Source organism: Pseudopipra pipra, chromosome 12 (genome assembly GCF_036250125.1).
Source record: "Pseudopipra pipra isolate bDixPip1 chromosome 12, bDixPip1.hap1, whole genome shotgun sequence".
Classification (NCBI taxonomy): Eukaryota; Metazoa; Chordata; class Aves; order Passeriformes; family Pipridae; genus Pseudopipra; species Pseudopipra pipra.
In genome coordinates, this window is record NC_087560.1 from 17,737,254 (window position 1) to 17,759,049 (window position 21,796).

The 21,796-nt window shown below is 39.5% G+C and overlaps 1 protein-coding gene across 5 annotated transcripts in view; it reads left to right on the plus strand.

The window, feature by feature from the left end:
* Positions 1-21,796, plus strand: part of LRRC28 (leucine rich repeat containing 28) — a 51,012-nt gene that overhangs the window by 19,175 nt on the left and 10,041 nt on the right. For 3 of the 5 annotated variants that reach the window (XM_064669145.1, XM_064669144.1, XM_064669146.1), the window contains 2 exons: positions 12,753-12,959; positions 19,165-19,267. In XM_064669145.1, coding sequence (XP_064525215.1) covers positions 12,753-12,959; positions 19,165-19,267 — 310 coding nt within the window. Of the gene's footprint in view, positions 1-8,730; positions 8,780-12,752; positions 12,960-19,164; positions 19,268-21,796 lie in introns of all 5 variants that reach the window. The other 2 variants (XM_064669147.1, XM_064669148.1) reach the window with 1 other exon arrangement.

A 21,796-nucleotide genomic window follows, 5' to 3' on the forward strand; every position in this document is an offset into this window, starting at 1 on the left:
CTGCATTCCTGAGGGGATGGGAGCAGATTGAACTGGATTCTCTATTGTTGAGGGATTTGGTGCTGCCTCTCTAATCCCGGCTCATTCTTCTGCTGGGCAGTCCTTGATTTCTCTCCTGACTGTAAGCCCTGTTTCTCCAGGGGTTTTCCTGTTGTTTGGGGGGGGTAGACAGGAATTCTGAAGATGTTTAGAGTGCTTTGACAAACATTCATCTGAAGGTTAAAACTGAGATGGTGGAGGTCTTAAATGTCTTAAATATAACTGTAGAAATGTGGTAGTCATGGTGCATTTTTATGCCTTTTTATTAAATAAGGAGTCCCAAGTACAACTCATTTCCACACAGTTCATTAAACATAAAATTGCATAACATTTTTCTAGTAAACTGAATTTGAGATTTCTCAGTGAATTGTTAAAATACAGACTTTTTCTAAAGGAAGAGTCTTGCATGTCCAAGTAACTTCCAAACTTTGCTTTTAAAAGGCAGTCACGTGGCATATGGAAAATAATAAATTGAAAGGATCTTAAAATTAAATACTGATTTTAGTAGTAGACTGAGAAATGGTCTTTAGATGATGATAAAGTGAGTAAAAGGGGAATGTGGAAGTGCTGCTATCACATAAAAATAGTTCATAGAGTAACATACCAAGTAGTCATTCAAACATCTGCCAGAAGAAATGACAACCTGAAGTTTCTGGGGTGTTCGAGAACAGAGCCCTGATGGAATTATCCCCCCTGCTCCACTCCCAACTCCTGCCAGTGTTGGAGCTGCCACTTGGGAACTGAGGGCTTTGGAAAGTCTCCTGACCTTTGAATAGACTCCCAATGACAAGTGGAGCTGGAGGCCACGAGACAAAAGTGGGAAGTTTATGCAGCAATATATAACTTTAAAGAACATTAAGTTGTCATTGCTGCTTTGATCAGTGGTAGGGTATACTTTGATGAAACTCAGATAAAGGGCTTCAGGCTGTAGCATCAAAACAATGCATTCTGTTCCTTTTAGTTTGTGAAATGTATTTCTACAGTCTGTTTTTAAGAAGTGGAATGTGCTCGTGAGAGCTGATTAGACCTGGCACACAGACCTAAATAATGAAGGTCAAATAGAATTATTTGGGGTTTATGTTTTGATTGTTTGAAAACTAGGGTTTGAGGTTTATGGAGAGGACTTGTTGTGACACAGTTATGTACTACAGGAAAAAAATCACTGTGGAAGTGGCCACAGTTGTGTTTGCATTCAGTCATTATTCCATTTGTGGTGTTTGTTTTATGCAGGTTTATTGGCTGCAGAGGGGAGAAAAGAGAAGTGGAGGGTCTCTGGTTGCTTTTGGTCAACCTTATTCCTCTGGAGTTGAATCTAAGATGTAGAAAAGCAGATTACCAGGAATTTAATTCTGTAGGGATGCAATTCTGTGGTGTTTTCTTGCTTGGGAGTGTTGGAAGGTTTTAATTATATAAATGTATCTGGAAATCCATGAAGACTATAAAACCTAACATTTCTTATTATCTGCGTGGGCTCTAAAGCTCTATAGATCACTACTGTGTTCATAGCTCTGGCAAATCCCCTTCCATCCCCAAAATTGCTTGTGTCACCTTTAATAATCTTCATAAATGAGAAGGTGTGATGGTTCATTGCTTGTCTGCCTGGTTTGCTGGACAGCTGTCAGCAGGACTGCTGGAAGTTCATGTAATCACCCTTGTGTTTATTGTGATGGAATGCTTGGATATATGCTAAGATATTGTGGGGAGGGTTTTTTTGCTTAAAAAAACCCCACCAAAATAATCCAAAAAGGAATCTTTAGGATCTTTTCACTTTATTTTTGTATTATAAAAAATCTGCAGCAAAACAAAATTCACGGAAGTTGCTGTAACTTCTTTTAAGGTGTCGTTCCCCTTCTTTTGAAACTTCTTCCCTCAACATACTGAATCCTCTGTTGAGAGCACAGCAAAGCCTCTTCTTTGGAATTTGATCCAAGGGTTTTTCCGTGTGAGGGCTGGCAGGAGTCACGTTCTGAGCAACCCCAACACCCCCTGGGGCCGTCAGGAGGCGGGTTCTCCTTGTTGCACAATGCGAGTATCAGCCTGTCTGCAGGGGGGAGAGCAGGGATGCTGGACTTCTAGTAAGGCTCTTCCCCTTTGACTGTTCTTACAAAAACCATCACTTCTTATTGAGGGCATATTCCCAGAAATTAACCTCAAATAATCATCCAGTGCCTCATATCACACTGGCTCCCTGAGTGAAGGAGTTGCAGAAAAAGTTGGTTTGTAACTCATCTGCCGGCACTGAATTCTTCTGTTGATGATCTGATAGTAAAGATAAGGCTTTCCTGATTCCACATGTGAGATATATGAACCTCACTTCTGCAACTTCAAAACAGCTGCTCTTTAAAATACTTGTAAAAGTCTTTGGTTTAGAGCTGTTACCCAAAAGTAAAACTGAACTTAAAGGGAGTTTTAAGGGTGTCTCTCGTAAACGTTTGCCAAGAGCTGTTCACATGGGTGAAGACAGATGTGTATTGATAAGGCTGAGACTAAACCTCCAGAGCTGTGGATGTATTTTGAGAGAGATGTTTCATCTACAGATGGTGTTTGTGTTTCTGTAGTATGAGAACTTCTTTAATACCCACAATCTGTTCAGTGGTGTTTAGTCAGGCGTTCAGAGAACCTCAGCTTTGAAAGGATATTAAACTGCAGCTCTTTTTTCTCTGACATTTCTCATCAGTTTGTAAATGTGTGTAGTAACTGCTTTGCAAAGTCCAGGTGTACCTTAGAAGGGCCTTACTGATTTCAGTGTTCTCTGCTGCCAAAGGGCTTTAACTTGGCTTTGCTGCACTGACTTATTTTGGGAGGGTCCTAAGCCAAGCTCAAGTAAGCCATACAAGCAAAACCAGCTTTTCAGGGGGATTATGTCCATGTTTACTGCCTTTACTGACATTGTTTTAAAATAAATAAAGAAATGGTGAAAACTCTGGTTCACTGTATCATTCACCACCATACCAAGGTTAGTAAAATAGTGTGTGTTTGCCAGCACGTGGTTGCAGACTTGCTCATGAAATTCAGTAGTTGTTAGTTCATAGAGCCTATTGAGCTGGTTAGTTTTCAGAAGATAATTACCCGTTAACTAAACTAAAATAATTTGCTAGTCATTTTTAATGTAAAACCTCTTAGTAATTCCTAATTTTTGAGATCTTTCTTACACCAGATTAACTTTTGTGATAGGAAACAATTAGCTCTTGAATCTTAGTTTTTGCAGCTTTTAGGATTGGGTGTTAAAAGTTAACTTGTTTTCCCCTTAAACTCAAGTCTTTATTTATAAAGTTATCTAAGAAGGTACTTTTGTCTCTTTGGTTTCCTTTGGGGTTTTTTCTTTCCCTAAGCTCTCTCTAACCTGTGTGCAGTGATTAGCTGTATTAACAGGTAGTTGATTTTACTTGTGCATTAAGCAAATGCAATTTAGTATTAGGGATTGAGTGCTCAGGGGAGCTTGGAGAACAAAGTCATCCAGTCTTTGCAAGTGAACAAACACAAACTGTTAGTATTGTGCAATAGAAGAATTTTATAGTGTATCAATTTCCATTTTGACCTTGTTGACCAAGTATAATTTTCTTTTTTCCATACCATTGTGACAGAGTTAAATTACTCCTTGTTACTGACATCCTTGTTTTCACTCAGCTGGTCTGTTGAATGAATTGAGGCACAATAAAATGCATCATTTACTGACACTAAATCTAAATGGAAAAAGCCTGTAAAGAGAATGTGTGGAACTGGAGGTATGACGTGGGATTAACCTTCCTGTGGTTCATGTCACACACACAGAGTTTGATACCTGTATTTCAGTTCTCTTAATGTTATTGCAGCCACATTGTCCAAATCTGCATTAAATTGTCATTCGAGATGAAAGGCTTTGATACCAAGTGTACTCCAGTTGGTAATTATTTAACATTTGAGAGCTTTATGAACTAAGACTACTTATTTGTGTAGCTAAAGGAATGCAATTCAGACTGACTTGATGGGGGGATTGGAGTGTCATTGCAAGCCTTACTTGTCTGCTTTGTGCTGATTTGAAACACTGAACAGAAACTGTCACTGATTAAGGCAAGGCTTGCAGTTGCTCTTAACATTTATAAAATCAGGACATTGCTAGTGTTGTTTGAAGTCAGATGTCTTTTTTTTATGGCTAATCTTAGATAAAAACTGTTAGTAGTTGGTCTATACCATTTTTTCAGTAGTAACCATGTCCTCCTAGCAGCTCCTGCCTCACCAGCCAAGCTGGGCAAGTGAGGAGGGGCAAGAGCATCTCCTGCTACTGCTGCTAGGAAAGGACATCTGGACACCATAGTTTTCACCTTTATTATATTGGGAATATTTCCTGTGAACAATTTGTCAGTCCCTCCCTGTAATTACTGTTGCAATTTGTAGTAGTGGCCTGGAGGAACTCTTATTTTCATAGGACTTCAGACAGTCCCATCCATTAGCATTCATTTAAAAAACAAATATGGTGACTCCACTGCCTTAAACATGGTTCCCAGCTAAAGATCTTCCTTTGAATCTTTTCCTTTCCCTCAGCCCACACAAGTTTGTTGTACTTTTTTTGTTGCAAAGGCAGAATTTGACCCGAGTGTTGTGTGGTATTTCCCAGTGGTACAATAATCAAGGCATAACATGGTTTGATATAATGTTATACTTTTCCACTGAAAGATGAAAATTGAACCTGGACCTCTTGATTTTGTTATGCTTTTAGTGGAGAAGAATTAAAAAAAGTAATCCTAAGTAACTTCAAGAAAAGGAAGAAGGATGTGTCTGTTGTGAGTTGGTTGGAAACAGTTGATAGCAACAGTCACAACAGATGGGTCCTTGCGTGGATTATTTAGACACCACTGTAGGAACGGGGTGGGAGCCACTAATCTGTGTTTGTCAGAGGGACCACTCTTGTGTTGATCTGAAGTTTTTCCTTGGAAGAAGAAAGGAAAAAGCTGCCCTAGAATTTACAGCCTGGACTGGCCCTGTCTCTGTGATTTCCTGAGCTCTCCCTAACCTCTCCTTAGGATGCTCCTTTGGTTTGCCTTAGTTTTAGCTGAGCACTGGTTTGTTGGCCTGTAGTTGCCATCTCTGATGTCCAGCATCTTGAGTTCAAATCAGCAGCTCTGTCTTTTGTGCACTAAGTTTTTCTGGAAGGCTTTTTCCCCCCCTTTCCATATTAGTGCACAGTGAATAGTAAAGATAGTCAGACATAAACAAAACAAGAGGAACATAACAGGTCTCATGCTTTATTCATGTCACATTTGTTTATGTTCATACCACCCAGGAACACCCAGAGAAAGGAAAACAGCTGCTCCTCAAAGGAAAGGCAACAACAAAAATACATCCCTCCCCTAAATAAGAGACTTTTTCTGTAAGGTGCTGGCAGAATTTTTCATGCCATATATTTGACAAAGTACCATTCTGTCTCTTTACACTTCATTTTGGCTGCTCTAGTAAAAAATTGGGATATCAATTAATAAAACCATAGAACAATAATAATATATTTCACATCTCTAACTTGTTTGTGCAGCAGCAGTACCTAGCTGTGGGGCAGCCGAGTTCTAGGCAGAGCACATGAGAACAAAATGAAAGGATAGGTTGTCTCCTGGAAAAAACAAACCAACCAAACAAACAAAAAACCCAAGACCAAACCAAAAAAACAGCCAACCTGATCATTTCATGGCCTTGAGTTACCTTTGTGAATAAACAATTTTTTTCTCTCCCTATCACCCACCTTTTCCACCTTTCTCATCTATGATAATTTCTGGTATTTTTATCATGTGATTTGTTCTAACTGTTCCCATTGAGACCATCAAATTGTGGGCAGAAATGGAATTCCAGACCTGCCCCCAGGGGAAATAGGGAGCCCAGGCTAATAACCAGTGTGGCTCTGTGCTCTCTGTGTGGTGCTGAGGGAAGCACAGAGCGCTGGGCCCAGGACGTACAAACAGCTGCCAGTTGTGTTTAATTGTGGTGGAAGATGGGGAACCACTGACCTTTAGAAGGGTTTGACTTAATGAGACCCTCATGCCCCATGTCTATTTTCAGCCATTTTTAGCTGCCCTAAAATTACTGTTTAGCAAGATTGGACTTCAGGGAGCCACTTTTCTCACCTTTGCTTGTGAATGATGGCACCAAATAAATAAGGATTGGTGCTAAATTTGCGTGTGACATTTAGCAGGGTTGAAGGGAAAAAAAGGTTCTATTTGGATATATTCAGTAGAAGTGTGTGTTTTTCACTTGGTTTGGGGCTTTGTCTGCTGGTTAAGTGTTTTGGAGAAGAGTCAATGTAGTTAATGGCTGAAGTAGGTGAAACCATGAATTGGGAACAGCTTTGAGGGGTGTTACATGACCATGGTCATTCACAAAGACTATCCTGCCCCAGAAAAATCTTTTTTCCCCTGTTCTTTCCAGCCAGAATATTTGTGTGAAATGCAGCTGTAAGTATTGCTTTAAAATTAATAGATTCAAGTTTGATCAGCTGGGATAGAGGCATTTTTCTTCCATAGAATTTTTATGGGTTTGAATTCATTCGGCACCTTATGTAAAAATGAGTTATTCATAAAAGAGTTGCAGTATCACAAGATCTCTTCCAGTACCTCTGCTTTTTTGTTCTTAAAATACTAAGGAAATATTGGCCTTTATGGGAAAAAATACAAGGAAAATCATCTTCAGGTCTATTAGACTTGAGAAACAGAACATTTTTCAAGCCCTCTCACCAACAATACAGAAAAAGAGCTGCACAGAGTAGTGTCAAAATGTAAATGAGATTCAATTTGCCTGCCCCTTTCACTGTCCTTAAATCTAATGATACCAATTTTCAGTTATGGCCAAACTTCCTTGCTTGGAGATGGCACAGGTCTACCTTAAGTGTCAATTTGTGCTAGAAAATTTAATTTTTATAGGCTATGAAATGTGAGCTGTGTGGTAGGACAGTAAATGTAATGTAATATATAATGGGCTATTTAATTTGTTTTAACCATCTTAAAGTCTCTTTAAGTCCTCCTGAGACATCCCCGAGCAGATCTAAAGGAGATCTTTTCCATCACACTCTCAGCAATTTAAATTTGTATCTCCTGTCTGTTCCAGTTTTAAATTGATAATAGTATCCACTTCAGATTCGTGGGCATGTAGAGACTTGGAATTTTTTTCTAGTGGGACAGGTAGTGAGCTTTGTGAGTGTGAAAGGCTTTTCAAACACCTTTTACTCATCAGCACGTGGTTTTACAGGTCTGAGCGGAAAATGCATCTTGTGCTCGGGTTCATGGAGGTTGATTAAAACATTATTTCAAGGGTGAGGTAGGGGAGCCACTTTTAGCACCTTCTGTTCCTTTCCTGGAGCAACCAGCATCCATTTTAGAGCCCAGGGCAGGGAGGGATCTCTGGTGCACGGAGTTCACAGTCACAGCCAGTCACCACAGAGCTCCATTTTGTCAGGGTTCACATGGATGTGTCCCTGGGGGTACCACGGGCTGGCAAACATCACTCCATGGTGTGCAGCAAGGATTTGTTAGCACACAGTGCTGCAGCCCTGGAACAGGCACTGTAGGGTGGATCCATCACCTCCCGTTAGAACCCTTTGGTTGCAGAGTGTTTGAGTGTTTGTATGATCACAGCAAACCATCATTACTGCCTGTAATAAAAAGGAATTAACATACTTCCTTGCACTTGATATAAATCTGTATATAGAAATTGTCTTATTTTAACTATGGCTTGTTGCCCTTAGGTGGTGAACAACTAGACTTAGTCTCTCTCTTTCTTCACTGTTTCAAGCAGAGCCCTGACTTGCAGCTCCTTCTTATCAAGCTGATTTTGTATTCTTTTTTTTCTTTCCATTTCTACCACTTAAGTCTAAAAGTTCTTGCTCTTCCTCCTGTATGACAATTTTTTTCTAGTCACTACTTTAAATGCTTGTGCAACAGCAACTCAAAACTTAGGATTGTTTTTTACCCAGCTGCAAAATGGAAGGTGTGAACAAAGTAGACCCTTGAGGAACACCACCACTAGTAATATTTTCTGCATCCCAATGATTTGCCATGAGATGTGATACGTGTGTGTTACCAGTAACCAAGAAATTTCATCAAAGGACAGTAAGCCAGTAGTACATGATTTACATTTGAAAAGATTCATTCTACTCCCTGTTTACCTTCCAGTCACTAGTTGCTCTTTCCCCTTAGAACAGTTGTTATGAGATGCTGGGGAGAGCTGAGCTTGCATTAACAGGGCTTTTTGAACACAGGTTCTACATTCCTTCTCCAACCCTAGGCTGCTATCCCAGAAAATGTCCTGTTCATTGAGAATCCTCGTGCCTGAGTCTGCAATTTTGATATATAACCCATTTTTTTTTTCAGTATTCTGGGATGGAAATTTTTTTAAGCAGCCTCATTTCATTTTAGTAATGGATGTGGTAATTTGCAGTGCTTTGTCCTTGTTCCCATGAGGTATTCTGTCTCTGTCCTCATACACAGCATTATTCTTACAGGAAAAAATTATGCAAAAAGCTAATTTAATATTTGGTTTGTCCTCCTAATTTCTACCCCTTGTTGACACCAGTTCTTCATTTCTTGCTCTTTTATTTCTGGTTGAGAAACCTTTTGTCTGTCTGTGAGTTCCCATTTTCCTGGCCTCCTGGCAGTTTGCATTTAACTTCTGCAGCCTGACCTCCAAGTGCCAGAGCTCTCTTTGCTGATCAGTCCCTTTTTCCATTCCTTGTAGGTTCTCTGCTTTCTCTTAATATCCTGCTTTGAGGTGCATTCTCATGCAGGTAGGTCTGTAGCCCTTTCCTGTCCCCCTTTTTTTAACTTTACTGCGATATAAAGACTCAGATTTAAAGTAAACCCATGCCTTCCATACACTCAGATCCAACTGTGTATGTGTTTCATATATCTTTGGATGAAATTCTGGTTTATGGCCCATCAGGGAAAGGTGGGATTACTCTTGAAATGTAGAGAAAACTGTTAGTTATTTTTGGGTCATGCAGCTGGTGAGGCCTGTACCCCCAGAAAGATTAAGGAAGTTTGAATTGCCTTTGGCAATTATTCTATGTTGTATAGGCTGCTTATTTCCAGATGGTTTTTTTTGTTTCTTTCACGTAAAACCAGGGGAATTAATTTTAAAAACTGGCATTTAAACCACCCGAATGAGAAATAGATTTTTTTTTTCTTGATTCTAGGTATGTTTATACAAACACAGTCAGTTTTGTTAGAAGGTCAGTCATTTTGGAAATTTCCTGAAATTCTTTCCAGGTTTTATGTTAAAAAAAAAAAGAAAAAAAAAAAGGTATACCGATGTTTCTTTACTGATGTTTCTTTTTTTGGGAGGGGCAGACCTATTGGGCAGTTTTCTGTTGAAAACCCAAGTACGTGAGATGACAGTTCACTTGTCCCTTTTTCCAAGTCGTTGGGAAAAGTTCTCACACAAATGCAAAGGCTGCTTTTTGGAGCCTCCAGAAATCACTTCTGAATCTGCACGTTATCAGGGATGAAAAAGATGGAATGAATTCCTCCTGGGCTGGCAGTTCTCGAGTAGATCCTGCAGGATCTCTGTGCCCCTCAGACTCCCCTCAGGGGGCAGCGGGAGGGCACCGGCTCCGCGTGTCCCTGAGGTCAGGCTGGGTGTGGATTTACAGCCTGTCAGCCCTCTGTGTGTGCACCAGGAACACATTGGTGCCATATGGAATTGCCCCTGGAATTGCCCAGCTCTGTGTGATGGCAGCAATCCATGGACACGGGGGAAACGCTCCGGTCCGTGAACCCACACGGGAACGTCGTGTTGGGGCTCTGCCTCCCCAGAGCTGGGGCTGGGGGTCAGCAAAGCTGCTGAGGATCCTCTGCTGGCTTCTGACACCAGCACGGGGCTCAGTGCTCTGCTGGGCTGGTTGGGATGGTGGTAATCCTGGAGCTGATGGAAATTTTAAATTACACTTTTATGAATTTCATTGAAATGCAGTTGGAGCTTCTCAATGGGGTTTAATGGTGATGTGTAATTCTTGTCCCTTTCTTATCCTTGGAGGTGTGGGGGGAATCTCTGCAAGTCCCCTCATCAGCTTTTTTTCCATTTTTCTTTCTAGATCTGCTGGAATTTTCCAAAGTTCACCTCTTGTGTATCTTTGTGCTTGATGAGGTGACAGCAAGAGAGGGATTTGCAAGTCTTTCACTGTGTTTATTAGCCAAGGCTTCCTCCAGTATTTATGTTGCAAGGCTTTTAAAGCAAGGATAATAGTATTTAGTAACTAAAAGCTTGAAAAACCTTATTAATGGACTGTTTATATTTTGTGTTATTCCTCTTTATTGTTTTCCTTTGCTTTCATGAGATGGAAACCAATTTAGTGTCATTAGTAAGTGTCTGAGCATGTTCTTCCAAATGAGCTTTGAGCACTAGAGTGGAGAGTCTGGGGGTTATTGCTTTAATGTGAGGGTTATATTTTTAATATGATGGCACTTTGTGTTGTTTGGTTTACTCTTTAACTTCACTGTGGGTCGGGGCAACATGTGGCACTATATGTTGAAAGTGGATGTTTACATCTGGTATGCATTGGAAGATTAAGGTAGAGAGGATGAAGTTTTGGGCAAGTATGTGTTTTTTGGATGAAGGATAAAGTGAGAATACTTTTATTTCCTCTTAGATTTGAAACATATCATTCTAGCAATGCCTTTGAAACTCTGCCAGCTTTGCCAACCGTAACATTTATGGGATTTTGGACCTAAAGTGAACTAGAGAACTGTTTTTAGTGGCAGAGAAAAAGGTTAGTACATGAAAATAGCTGGGCCTATTATTGACTGCATGTGGTCAGTGGTTTGGCTGAATGTAGGTGGCTCTTTTCCTGTCACTGTTTTCAAGCATATGGCTTTGTGATGAATATAAAACTCTTTCAAAATGAGATCTACTGCAGTTCATTGCACGATAGTTTTGTGCTATTTAGTAGCCCTTATTTTGCTTTTGTCATTTATTTTCAATCTTGTTTAAAAAAACCCCACAACTTTTTAAGCTTATTATTCCTGATGACATAAAACCTGAGAGGTTTGAAGAATGTGGTCATCTGTCTTCAGCACCTGCTTCTGCCAGTAATATTTATAAAGGGATGCATAAACTGTGTTGTCAAGTATTGTAGCTAATGCTGGGATTGTTTGCAGTGGGCAGAAACTCCTTTTAAACGTGCACACACATTTTGTTAATTACTGTGTGAAAATCTCTAATGCTGAATTATAACTTCTCTTTGTTTCCTTTTCCCGCTTTCAGTCTTGAAAGCAACATTTAGAGCAGCTTTTCCCAAGGTCAGCTTCTTTTTCCCATTGTGTAAAGTCAGCTTGGAGTTAACCTGGTGTTTTGTTTCCTTCTCTGGGTGCAGTGTACACAAGGTGCTACCTCAGAGCTCGGGGAACAGTGAATTTTCTGGTTCCTGCTGCAAAGAGCTCAAGGGCACAACAGGTTCTGTTTTGCTGTAACTTAAACAGCATTACCCTATTTATATCTTTGTAAGAAAATCTGGGTGATGGAGCTGTAACTTGTACAGATTGTGGATTGTGGAGATTGTCTGGTGTTTTCAGTGTAGAAAATTCTAGTGAATCTTGTTTTAGCAGCTCTCAGATGCAAGAGCTGGTTTCATTCAGCTGAGAGCAAAGTACATTTGGGTCTGCAGAATGCTGAGAACTGCAGGGAGGGTTAGGGGCACTGAGCACTTGGTGAGTTGGTTCCTTTGCTGTGAAGTACTGAAAGACAAAGGGAAACTGTTCCCCATGTTTGGGGAAAATAATTTATAGAATTATCCAGTTTTTAGTGTAACTGTAGAAGAATAATTAAATAAGCAATTAGATAACCTGTAGGTCTGCTTAATATATTTTAAATATATTTGTCAGGCAGTCCTGCATCCTGGTTCCACAGGCCAGGCACAGGGAAAATCATTGTTGCACAAGTGAGGCTGCTTGTGTGATTACATCAGACTTTTAAGAATGTAATTTGTTGCTTGCATTAAAAAAATTATACAATACCCTTTAAAACAGAAAATGTCCTTTTAAATTCTTCAAATAATAAATCCCAAAATCTCCAGAAGCTGTAGTTACTGCAACTATAGCTTGGAACTTAGTGAAATAGCTTCCTACAATATAACTTTTGTGACATTATAACTGGTTTCAAGAAATTTCATTTCTAATTTAAAATAGGTCTTCTGAACTGTATTATGAAGACAGAGGTGTTGTTCCTGGGGAGAAAGACTGTCACTGAGCAAGAAGTGCTGTGTGTGTGTTTGTAACTCTCATTGCAAGAGAACCTTAAGTAATCCCTCATTGCATCCTCAGTGTTTAAAAAACCCACTAATTTCACTTGAATTCGCCTGACTTTGGGGTCAACACCCTCAATATTAGCAAGCTTTGTAATATGTTTTGTGTATTTGGGGGTTGGTTTGGGGTTTTTTTCTAGTTCTAATTTAGGACTAGAAAGGTGGGTAATATTTTTGATGGTGGTAATTGCCAGAGTTCAGGAATGCTCTGTGAAAGATGTCATATTGGAACATACAGCCTAACTGAGAAGTGTTCCTCATCAGAAGGGTTTGAAATACGAAGATGAGGGAGATTATTAGTGTCAGTGATGGAGATCATTAGTATCAGTTCTCAACATGGATTGATAGAACAGTACTATAAGAAAAAGCAAAGCAGCAGAGCTCACTGCTGAACTTTGTTTTCAGTTTATTTGAGATATTCTTTGTGCAAATATGTAATTGTTAATGCCTGTTTGGATTGCAGAGGTTGGAGACCTGAGGGAGCTGCAGACCCTGGACATCTCCACGAACAGGCTGATGACTTTACCTGAGAGGCTGCACATGTGCCTGTCCCTGCAGTACCTGACTGCAGACAGGAACCACCTGTGGTACGTGCCCCGCCACCTGTGCCAGCTGCCCAGCCTCAACGAGCTCTCCATGGCTGGGAACCGCCTGGCATTCCTGCCTCTGGGTGAGTCACCCCTCGCTGGGCTGGGGGCAGGCAGAAAACAAACTTTCCAGCCCCAGTAAGAAAAAAAAACCCAACCCAACCAGTGAGTGTCTTTGGTGGTCCCCCCACAAGCTCTGTTTGTGAAGTTGTCGCACAGATCGTGTTGTTGGAAAATATGTTCATTTAAAAAATGCAGGTTAAGGTTTCGTGTCTTTTTTAAAACAATAAGGCAGCTATCAAATTTGCTTTATTTTTAGCTAACTGAGGGGAAAAAGTTGAAATGATGCTGTGCTTAAATATAGTCCTGTGTAATCTGAGTTCCACCACTTTGGGTAATGATCTGTTTCTGTTTGCTGGATCTGAGGATTTAACTAAGATCCTTCAGCGAGGGTTTCAAACTTGCTGTGGAATCCCAGTAACTCCCTATAAACTGTTTTTCAGCATTAGGAACATCAGTACCACATAATCCAGCACAGCTTTAGTTTGTGCTGTGTACAGACATCGACCAAAACTTCCACAGTAGGAGCCCAGGGAAGAACTCCTGTGCCTTTTTCTCAACCCTTCCAAAGTCTGGAACTGTGGAAGCAGGTCAAGAGCAGGAGGTGCAGTCAGTGTGTGGGGTTTGTTCTGGGCAGTGCCTGTGTCTTCCCTTGGGAAAGGCAAGTCCTCTTCCCTGGATTTGTCACTTCTCAGCTCTGCCAGGGGCCAGAATGCTGGAATTCTCTGCTGGAGTACAGACACACATGCAGCTCTGTCCAGTCATTTGAGTAACCAGTAGTAGTTTGGTGTTAATTATGTGCAGATGAAGTTACGATAATCATGTTGGAAAGAAGCTGGAAATTGAGGTGGCTAAAAATGAGATCATGATTTCCAAATTAATTACATTGTATAGCTTTAACTTAATCTTTTCACTACTAGCAATTTTAGTCTTTAAAGAACTTTATGATCTTCCTGATTTTCCTATCACCTTAGTTTATATTACTGGAAACTAAGTGCAAATAATGTCTCCAGACACAGTGTTTTAGTTATGTCCCAGCATATGTCATTGTATAAATGAGAAAATGAGTTCCAGGATGCACCATCCAGATTCCACAGTACTAATTAAAACAAGCAAAGTGACTTCCCCTATTTTAGCTAATATTTCTACCTCCATGAGACAGGAAGTTGAATATTTTTAATTTTGCAAAAATAAGATGCTGTTCAGTAAGATGAGATGTGAAATATGAAAGGATAAAAGTTTTTGCTACTTTTGCACTTGTAGCTTATCTGTGAGTGAGCCGTGACCTGGATGAGCCAGAGATCTGCTGCACTGTTTTAAGTTCAAAAGGAGGAAATAAATCTCTAATATAATGACACACCTTCTTTTTTCTTTATTTTTAGAGTCAAATTCAAAACATTCGAAAGGAACTTTTAAAATAACGGGAAACATCAAAGACTGTCAATTGACCTTGTTCAGTAGTTCTTAATAGTGACTCACTGGTGAACATTTGGAGATAATTTGCTATCTGTGGATATGAAACTGAATCATAAATCCTAGAGTTCAGAGGAAAAGCAGCACAGTATAAATGTAAATGTTTAATCCTCCCTCTGAAGAATCAGAAAGGCTTCAGAGTGGTCAAGATGTGCTGAAATAAAGTAGAAGAGAGAGTGCATTGAAAAGCGAAAAGATTAAATCTATCTTCTGTTGCATGGGAAAATATTTTTCTTGGAGTGTTGCTGAAGTTAAGGCATAATTGTGGCATTATTTCTGCTTGCTGCACATGTTGGCTAATGGGGGTTTTGTGTGTGTTCTTACCTCCAACTCCACTTCATTAGTTAATGGCTGAGTAAGGACCTTAAATAGCAGTGCAAGGTACTGCAGAAATATCTGCAAGTGATATTCAAGTGAGTATTGTCACAACAATCCTTTGCAATTAGGGAGCTGTGTTGAAAAGCAGATAATTTATTCATCTCCTGACAGAATGGTTGGGTTCTTTCTCTTTTTTTTTTTTTTAGACATGTCCATGTTAAAAGAATTATGTTTGGAACAAATTGCTTAATGCTTTTTAAGGCGAGATTTACTTTATTTATTTCACGTGCTGGTTGACATCTACTTATGCCAAGGAATCCATTTTTCCTTGTCTGAGTATGTCCCTTGTAGAGCCTCTTGTTAAAGGTGATGGAAATTTGCATTTTCCTGTTCCTGGACTGATAAATTAGATTTATTCCAGTGGTAGCACGGCACTGCTGGGTAGGGACTAGGGAGTTTTTTTTGCTCTGTACATTCTTTTAAGTTTGCAGCCACTTGTGTCTTAAGAAAAACAGTGTAACACAATTAATTAATTTTACAAAATACAGTAAAAATACCTGATCCCACTCTCTGACTTTCAGAACTGGTACATAAACAAGCAAGTGGGTAAACAATAGTGAATTTGTAATTTGTTCTGCAGAATACATTTAATTGCTGGATACGCCAGTATTTTATGAAAATTATTGTTTTTCAGCTTTGAATATTTCAGTTTATATTCAAAGAAATGAGACACTGTGGATCTGAGCCTTAGTGAGCCTTCCTAATAAACTAATTTTTAAAAACACCCCCCCAAATTGTCTGTGTAAGTTGGACTGGAAGCTGCATCCTGGACAATTGTATTATTGTCATGGTAACTTCGTGCTGCCCCAGTAAAAGGTCTCAGGGAATCTGCTGATCATTTTATATCCATCTGCTTACAATATAAATTATCTTTTGACAGAAAATTAACTTAAAATTTTTTAGCATTGAGAGATGCTCCAGTGCCTGAAAACAAATTCCACTGCAAGCAGAAATGTGAATCTGATGACATTGCAAAAAGAAAAATGATTTATGTAATTAAGTACAACTAGAATTAAAATAGGCCATAAATTCTCAAGTGTACTGACAGTACAGGGGGGTGTTATGACAGCAGATATTCAGTGTTATATCACTTTATTGAGGGTTTATGTGCACTTTTTGTTTAGAAAATGGGTCCAGTAATTATCAGTGCACAGTAAACAAAGGTCTTATTCTACCTCAGTATATGGTGCTTTTGTGTCCTTGCCTTCACAGTATGGTTAAAAGAGCATCAGTGCAGCCACACAAGAGCTTTTGTTCCATCTTCAGCCATGTGGAATGCATATGCCAGGGCCCTGAGGTTAGAAAAAAAAAAAAAAGGCAAAAAAAAAAAAGAGGGAGAAAAAGAAAAAAAAATAGAATTGGGGTTTGTTCAGGACTCATGGCATTTGGTCATTTCTGGGAGAAAGGTCTTTGATCTGGGAGCCTGGAAGGAGGAAAGTGGAAATGTTTTAGACACAGTACAGTGCTTGCAAAAGCCACATGAAAACCCTCTTTGTAGCTTTAGCCTTTTCAGAGATGGGCAGCTTCCTCATGGCACAAAGTCCTTCAGAAGCGTGGGTTTTAGAGAACTTTTGACAATATTTGTTGACTGATATAAGACATAAAAATTAATGTGGAGGGGATACAAAGAGCTTTTCAAAGTGATGATTTATTTAAATTTAAACTTTATGGATAGTGTTTGAAACTGGGGGAGAAAAAAATCTTTTGGAGTGTAGAAGATGCTTGGTTATTTAATGCAAAGAAACTATATCAAAGGAACATTTATAGTTACAGGCTATTTGGCTTTGGGAATTGAATTTTTCCTACTGAGATATTTTGTCTAACATCCAAAAATTTGCTTTAATTACCTAGGAAATGCAGTCAACTCAGAACTTAGAATCTAAACATAGCCTAAGATAAAGACAGAGGGAAGAGATGAGATGCAGCCTCACTCCCCCCTCTCAGTGCATATGAAAAGAACAGCTTTAGGGCTTTTTTTGACTTGCCTGATTTTCAGCCCATTTGCATACATCTGTGTAGGAACCAGCAAGATGAGCCTCTTTTAAAAATTTTCTGCCATTCTCTAAATTAATAAGTTAAACTGTAGCACATTCAAGCTGCCCCAGCAACCCGTGGTTTTCTGCTGTTTTTAGGCTAATTGGCTTCTGCAGCATGAGGGGCATTCTCTGAGCATTTTATGTCCCATCCACCTGCTACCTGCTGTAAATTTTATTGGCTGATTCCTTACCAGCCTTACAGTATTTTATGGTGTTGCAATATTTTTATTCATTGTAGGATAACAGTGGTTTTTTGTTTCATCTAAAAATATCCCAGAACTTTACTATTTACTATTTTCAGCCCTGCATTACTGAGCCCAAATAAACCATGTTTTGGAGGTGCATCTCTCAGCAGTGCCCATCAGTCAGCAGGGAGATTTGTGTTCCCTTCTTGGGGCAGGACAGTTGATGGAGGCAGCAGATACTTCTGTGAACTAGAAAGTCTTTGGGACAGACTCAAAGCACCATGTGGTCAAATGTGTCCTCTCATGTCCAGTGACTCTGGTTTAAACAAAGCCCAAATTATGGCCCCTGAAACCTCCATAGACTGTTGCAGGGCAAGGGCCTGTGTTCAAAGTCAAAAAAACCCCCCCAAACCTATTTATTCTCTGCTTTTATTTCAGAAAAGGATTCTGTTCGTTTCTGTTGTATCATCACTTGTTGTCTCTATCAAAGCTTTGATAATGTGTCACTCCTCAGCATGAGCTTTTAAGGTTTCTGGTGCTCACAGCTGCCACTCAAGTGGGTGACAGCTGAAGACATTCAGTATATTTTAGGATGGCCACACATTTGGGGAGGGATCACTCAAAATATCTGCACTGAGTGGTGTCCAGAGATCTTGTGTACAAGAAAACTATTCCGTAATAAAGGGCTTGTATTACCTGTTGTCATAGGAGGGAATTAGAAGAGATGGTTGTTCCAAATGGAATTTCTGAGTAGAAATATCATGCAAATTGTTTTAATTTTTGTTCTGTTCTTGCCCACAATTCCAAAGGGGACAGAAGCTGTGCCCACCCCTCTGGTCACCCTTATCCTTCTGCCAGCTGAGGGAACTGACGGTTGATAAAGATGGGAAGCCAGTCAGTATTAGTACTGTCTTGGCTGATTCAGCCACATGCTTGTTTATCTTAGTTTCTCTAAGGTACTCATAGAAGTTGTTTCTCTAAGGTACTAATGGAAGTTTTTTATTTGTATAGAGATTTTTTATTTGTATTTTTTCCCTGATGCAGTTTGGCTGGTCTCAGCTCTCTCCTCCCGGGCAGAGGCTTTAAACGCTGTTCAGTGGTTTGTGCTTTGCATTAAACACAGATGTCTCTCCCTGAGCCACTGTCTGGAAGGGCATAGGAGCTACAGATGAGATGGGCTGCCCAGATGATCCCACACATCAGTCCCAAACTCTTTTAGTCTATTCTTTTTAGTTCAGTTTGGTATCTTTTTAAACACCTCATATACTATGTTTGTCACGTCTTTTAATAGCAGGTGGTTTTACCACTGACTAGTTCTGTTGATAAGCAAAGTTACTATTTCTCAGAATCCTTCCAAGAAACCTAAATTTAATTTTCTAAACAAAATAAACTAATTCCATACCTATATAGTCCTGTCTCAAGGTATGTTAATAGATTTCTGGTCTGTGAAGGCACTACTTAATCATGCTGTTCTTGCTCCTTTTGCCTGCCAGCCATGAATATTTTAGCAGCAGTAATGCAGGCAGCACACCTTCAGAAATATTGATCCCTTATTGCACCACAGCTTTGGATGTAGAACATTCAGCAGTTTAATGCTTTCTGTTTTCTCGTGTTCTTGAATTTACTGCCTCACACAGGTTTGTTTCTGGCTGTTTGCAGTGGTGCTTGGTTAAGGCTATGAACCCAAGCAAGGCTCCTCTTGGGGAAGCGAGAGTGGGACAGACACGTTCCTGTTCCCATCTTTACCACTTTCCCAAAGATAGGGAAGCTGTGATTCCAGTGCCATGAGGCCACTTAATGAAAGCAGGTTTGACCTTGTGAACTTGAAGTATGCACTGAGGGTTTGAAATCAATTGTCCCTTTGCTGCTTCAAACTGACTTCAGAGTTTGTCGATGTTCAAATTTAATTATTTATAATGGGATTTTCAGGCCTCCTGAAAGGGGGCTTTGTTTTGTTTTAGTGATTTTAAATGCTTTCCTCTAAACAGCTTTTCAGCTTAAAACCATTGGCTGAAATTTTACTACTGAGGAGTACTAATTTATGTTTGCTTACATTGAGTCTGATTAGCTTATTTATAATTAAAGAGACTGCTTTGCTTATGATTGTTACTGTGTCATCCCTTCTCCCCTTGACTTTTCTTGTTTTCTAAACCCAGATTTAGGTCGTTCTCGAGAGCTTCAATATGTTTATGTGGATAACAATATTCACCTGAAAGGCCTCCCATCCTATCTGTATAATAAAGTCATTGGTTGCAGTGGGTAGGTATGAATTAATTCAGATGTCTTGTGTACCTGTTCCTTGTAAAAATTCTCCTGTATTACACACCTGACTGTTTTTTTGTGTGTCTGTGATTGATTCAGAACTGATGTTACCTTGAGGGGATTAGTGCAACTCCCAGTTCTGTTTTATTTTTGTAGTATTTTATGTTAATTGCTGATTTTCAGTATTTTAGTACTGAGTTGTAGCAGAAAGGGCAGTTACTCTGAAGTCATTTGTAATGATAATCTGAGGCCTACAGCTAAATTTAAAGGTTGGCCAAAAGTGTAGCCAACCACAGTTTCCAGAAGTAAAGACTGAACAAAATATTTTTTTAGTGTGTTGCAGCATCTGTTTGGGTCTCACATTTCTGTAAGTTATGGGCCACATCTTGGAATGTCACTCATTTTACATCCCAGCAGCAGCTTCTTGTAGGTCTTGGTACCTACTAACTACAGTAACTTTTTTTAGGAGTTATGGATTGACAGGTTTATTTTTACATGTGGATTTTAAAAATATCCCAGGCTGTCTCATGTTTGTGGTTAGGATGCAAGAAAAGAGTGGTCTGTGTAGGACACTGGCTTAATTCTTTCTGCCCTGACAGTGGCATAAATTAGGAGCAGCCCCACTGATGAATGGAGCCTTACTGGTGTAAAACTGATCAGAAGAGGATTGTCCCCATTACCCTCTAATTATAAATTTCTGGTATGCTCCCTCTCAGCAGATCTTGCATTAAATATAAATTCCCTCCCTGCACTCTGCTGCAATATGGGAGCTGCTGAGTCTTGGCATTTCCAGGTTTTTCTAATATTCCCGTGTCAGCTGGTTGGTGATATTTAAATCCTTGCAGTTGGATTACACTTCTGAAGTGGGTGCACTCTCGAGCTTGTACCAGTTTTGTTTTTCAGGAAAAATAAATTCTAGCCTTTGTTCTTTCAGAACTGATTGTAAATTGTAAGACAGACATTAAATTAAACTTAAATGTAAGAGCTGTATTGATTGTGACCAAAACCACTAATGACAGTGCAGGAAATGTTCCAACAAGTTTGGTCCAACTGTCCTGCCTGTTTCAGGTGATTTCATACAATCATGTCTTTTATTTTATTTTTTTTTTACGTTTAAGATACCATTTTATACTTAGTCAAAATAATTTTATCTTTGCACTGACCTTTTGTGAAGATACTACCAGTTTTCTTTCTGTCATTACCTGTGCACTGCTGGTGAGGCCAACTGCAGTATCTCTGATATTATAAGTCTAGTATAGAATTATACAATCTAGTATTTTAAATCTAGCATAGAAGAGACTAAAAAGGTTGCAAGTGTTGCAATGAAATTAATTCTTGTTGTGCTTCTGTGGAATAAATTGGTTTCCCCTTAATAAGAAATAATAAAAAGAGGTTATTTTTAGTAAGAAAAGTAATATTTGTATTTGTGCACCAAACACATATTTGTCTTTGTTGTGAAACCACCTTCAAACACCATGGATTACTTTTAAGAAAAATTTTCAGCATAGGAAGAGCGCTTATATATATTAATAAAAACCCAAAGGTTTTATTTGATAATGTGCTGAGTGACTTTAAAATTGTGTAATAATGGTCATGTGAAGAATTTCTGTGTTCTTTCCAAGAAAGCATTAGTAACCAGGCTGAGGTTTTCATGGGTCAGGCAAGAGCTGACAATCCAGGCTTGAGTGCTCTGTCTGGTCATCCACTGGAGAATAAAATCTGACAAGCTGCTGTTACTAACATAAAGCTTGATTTCTGAAAATAGAATATAAATTGCATTGTGGAAGTAATGGATCTCTGTCTGGGCATCCTGCAGTCAGACTGGCTGAAAAAAGTCTTTTATATGAGAGGTGATGATCTCAGCACTCAAAATATATTTTGATCTTATTTTTTGCAGATTGGATTTCATAGGCCCCAGTCAGGGATCTGTCAGTCTTGGAGAATGCAGCCAATAGGTGGTCACAGCTTTTTATCCCCCAGTTATTTATTCCTCAGGATTCTTCTGCAACTCCTTTTTTTTCCCCAGCTGTTTAATCCATTCTCTGCTCCACTTTTTAACCTCCCTGGATTTTGTGTCTGGCATTAACAGCCTCACCCTTTACATAGAGGAGACCAAATGGCCCAGCTCTGAACTGCAGAGACTGCAGGGACTTTATGGGTTTGTTCCCTTGTGAGGGTGGTAAGGGGTTAATCAGCTTGAAAATAAAACATTACAGATTCATTTGTTGTGATAGATAACTCACTGGCTCTGCACTGCTGGGCAATGGACTGTTGGGATAGTGGATCTCTGAATTCCCAATTATATTTTAATCCCACTAATGGTTTGTGGGAAAGTATTAAATATTTAACAAGAGACATATTGACTTGCTGTTTGATGCTGCTCTTTTTTGGTTGTTTCTCTGAGCTGTTCCTCCTTTAATCAGGAGGGATGAGAGTCTTTGTTGCCAGGGAAGTACCGTGAGATTCCTTTCACATCTGATAAGGTCGAGAGTAGTTACCTCAGTTTTAGGTCCAATATCTGGGAAG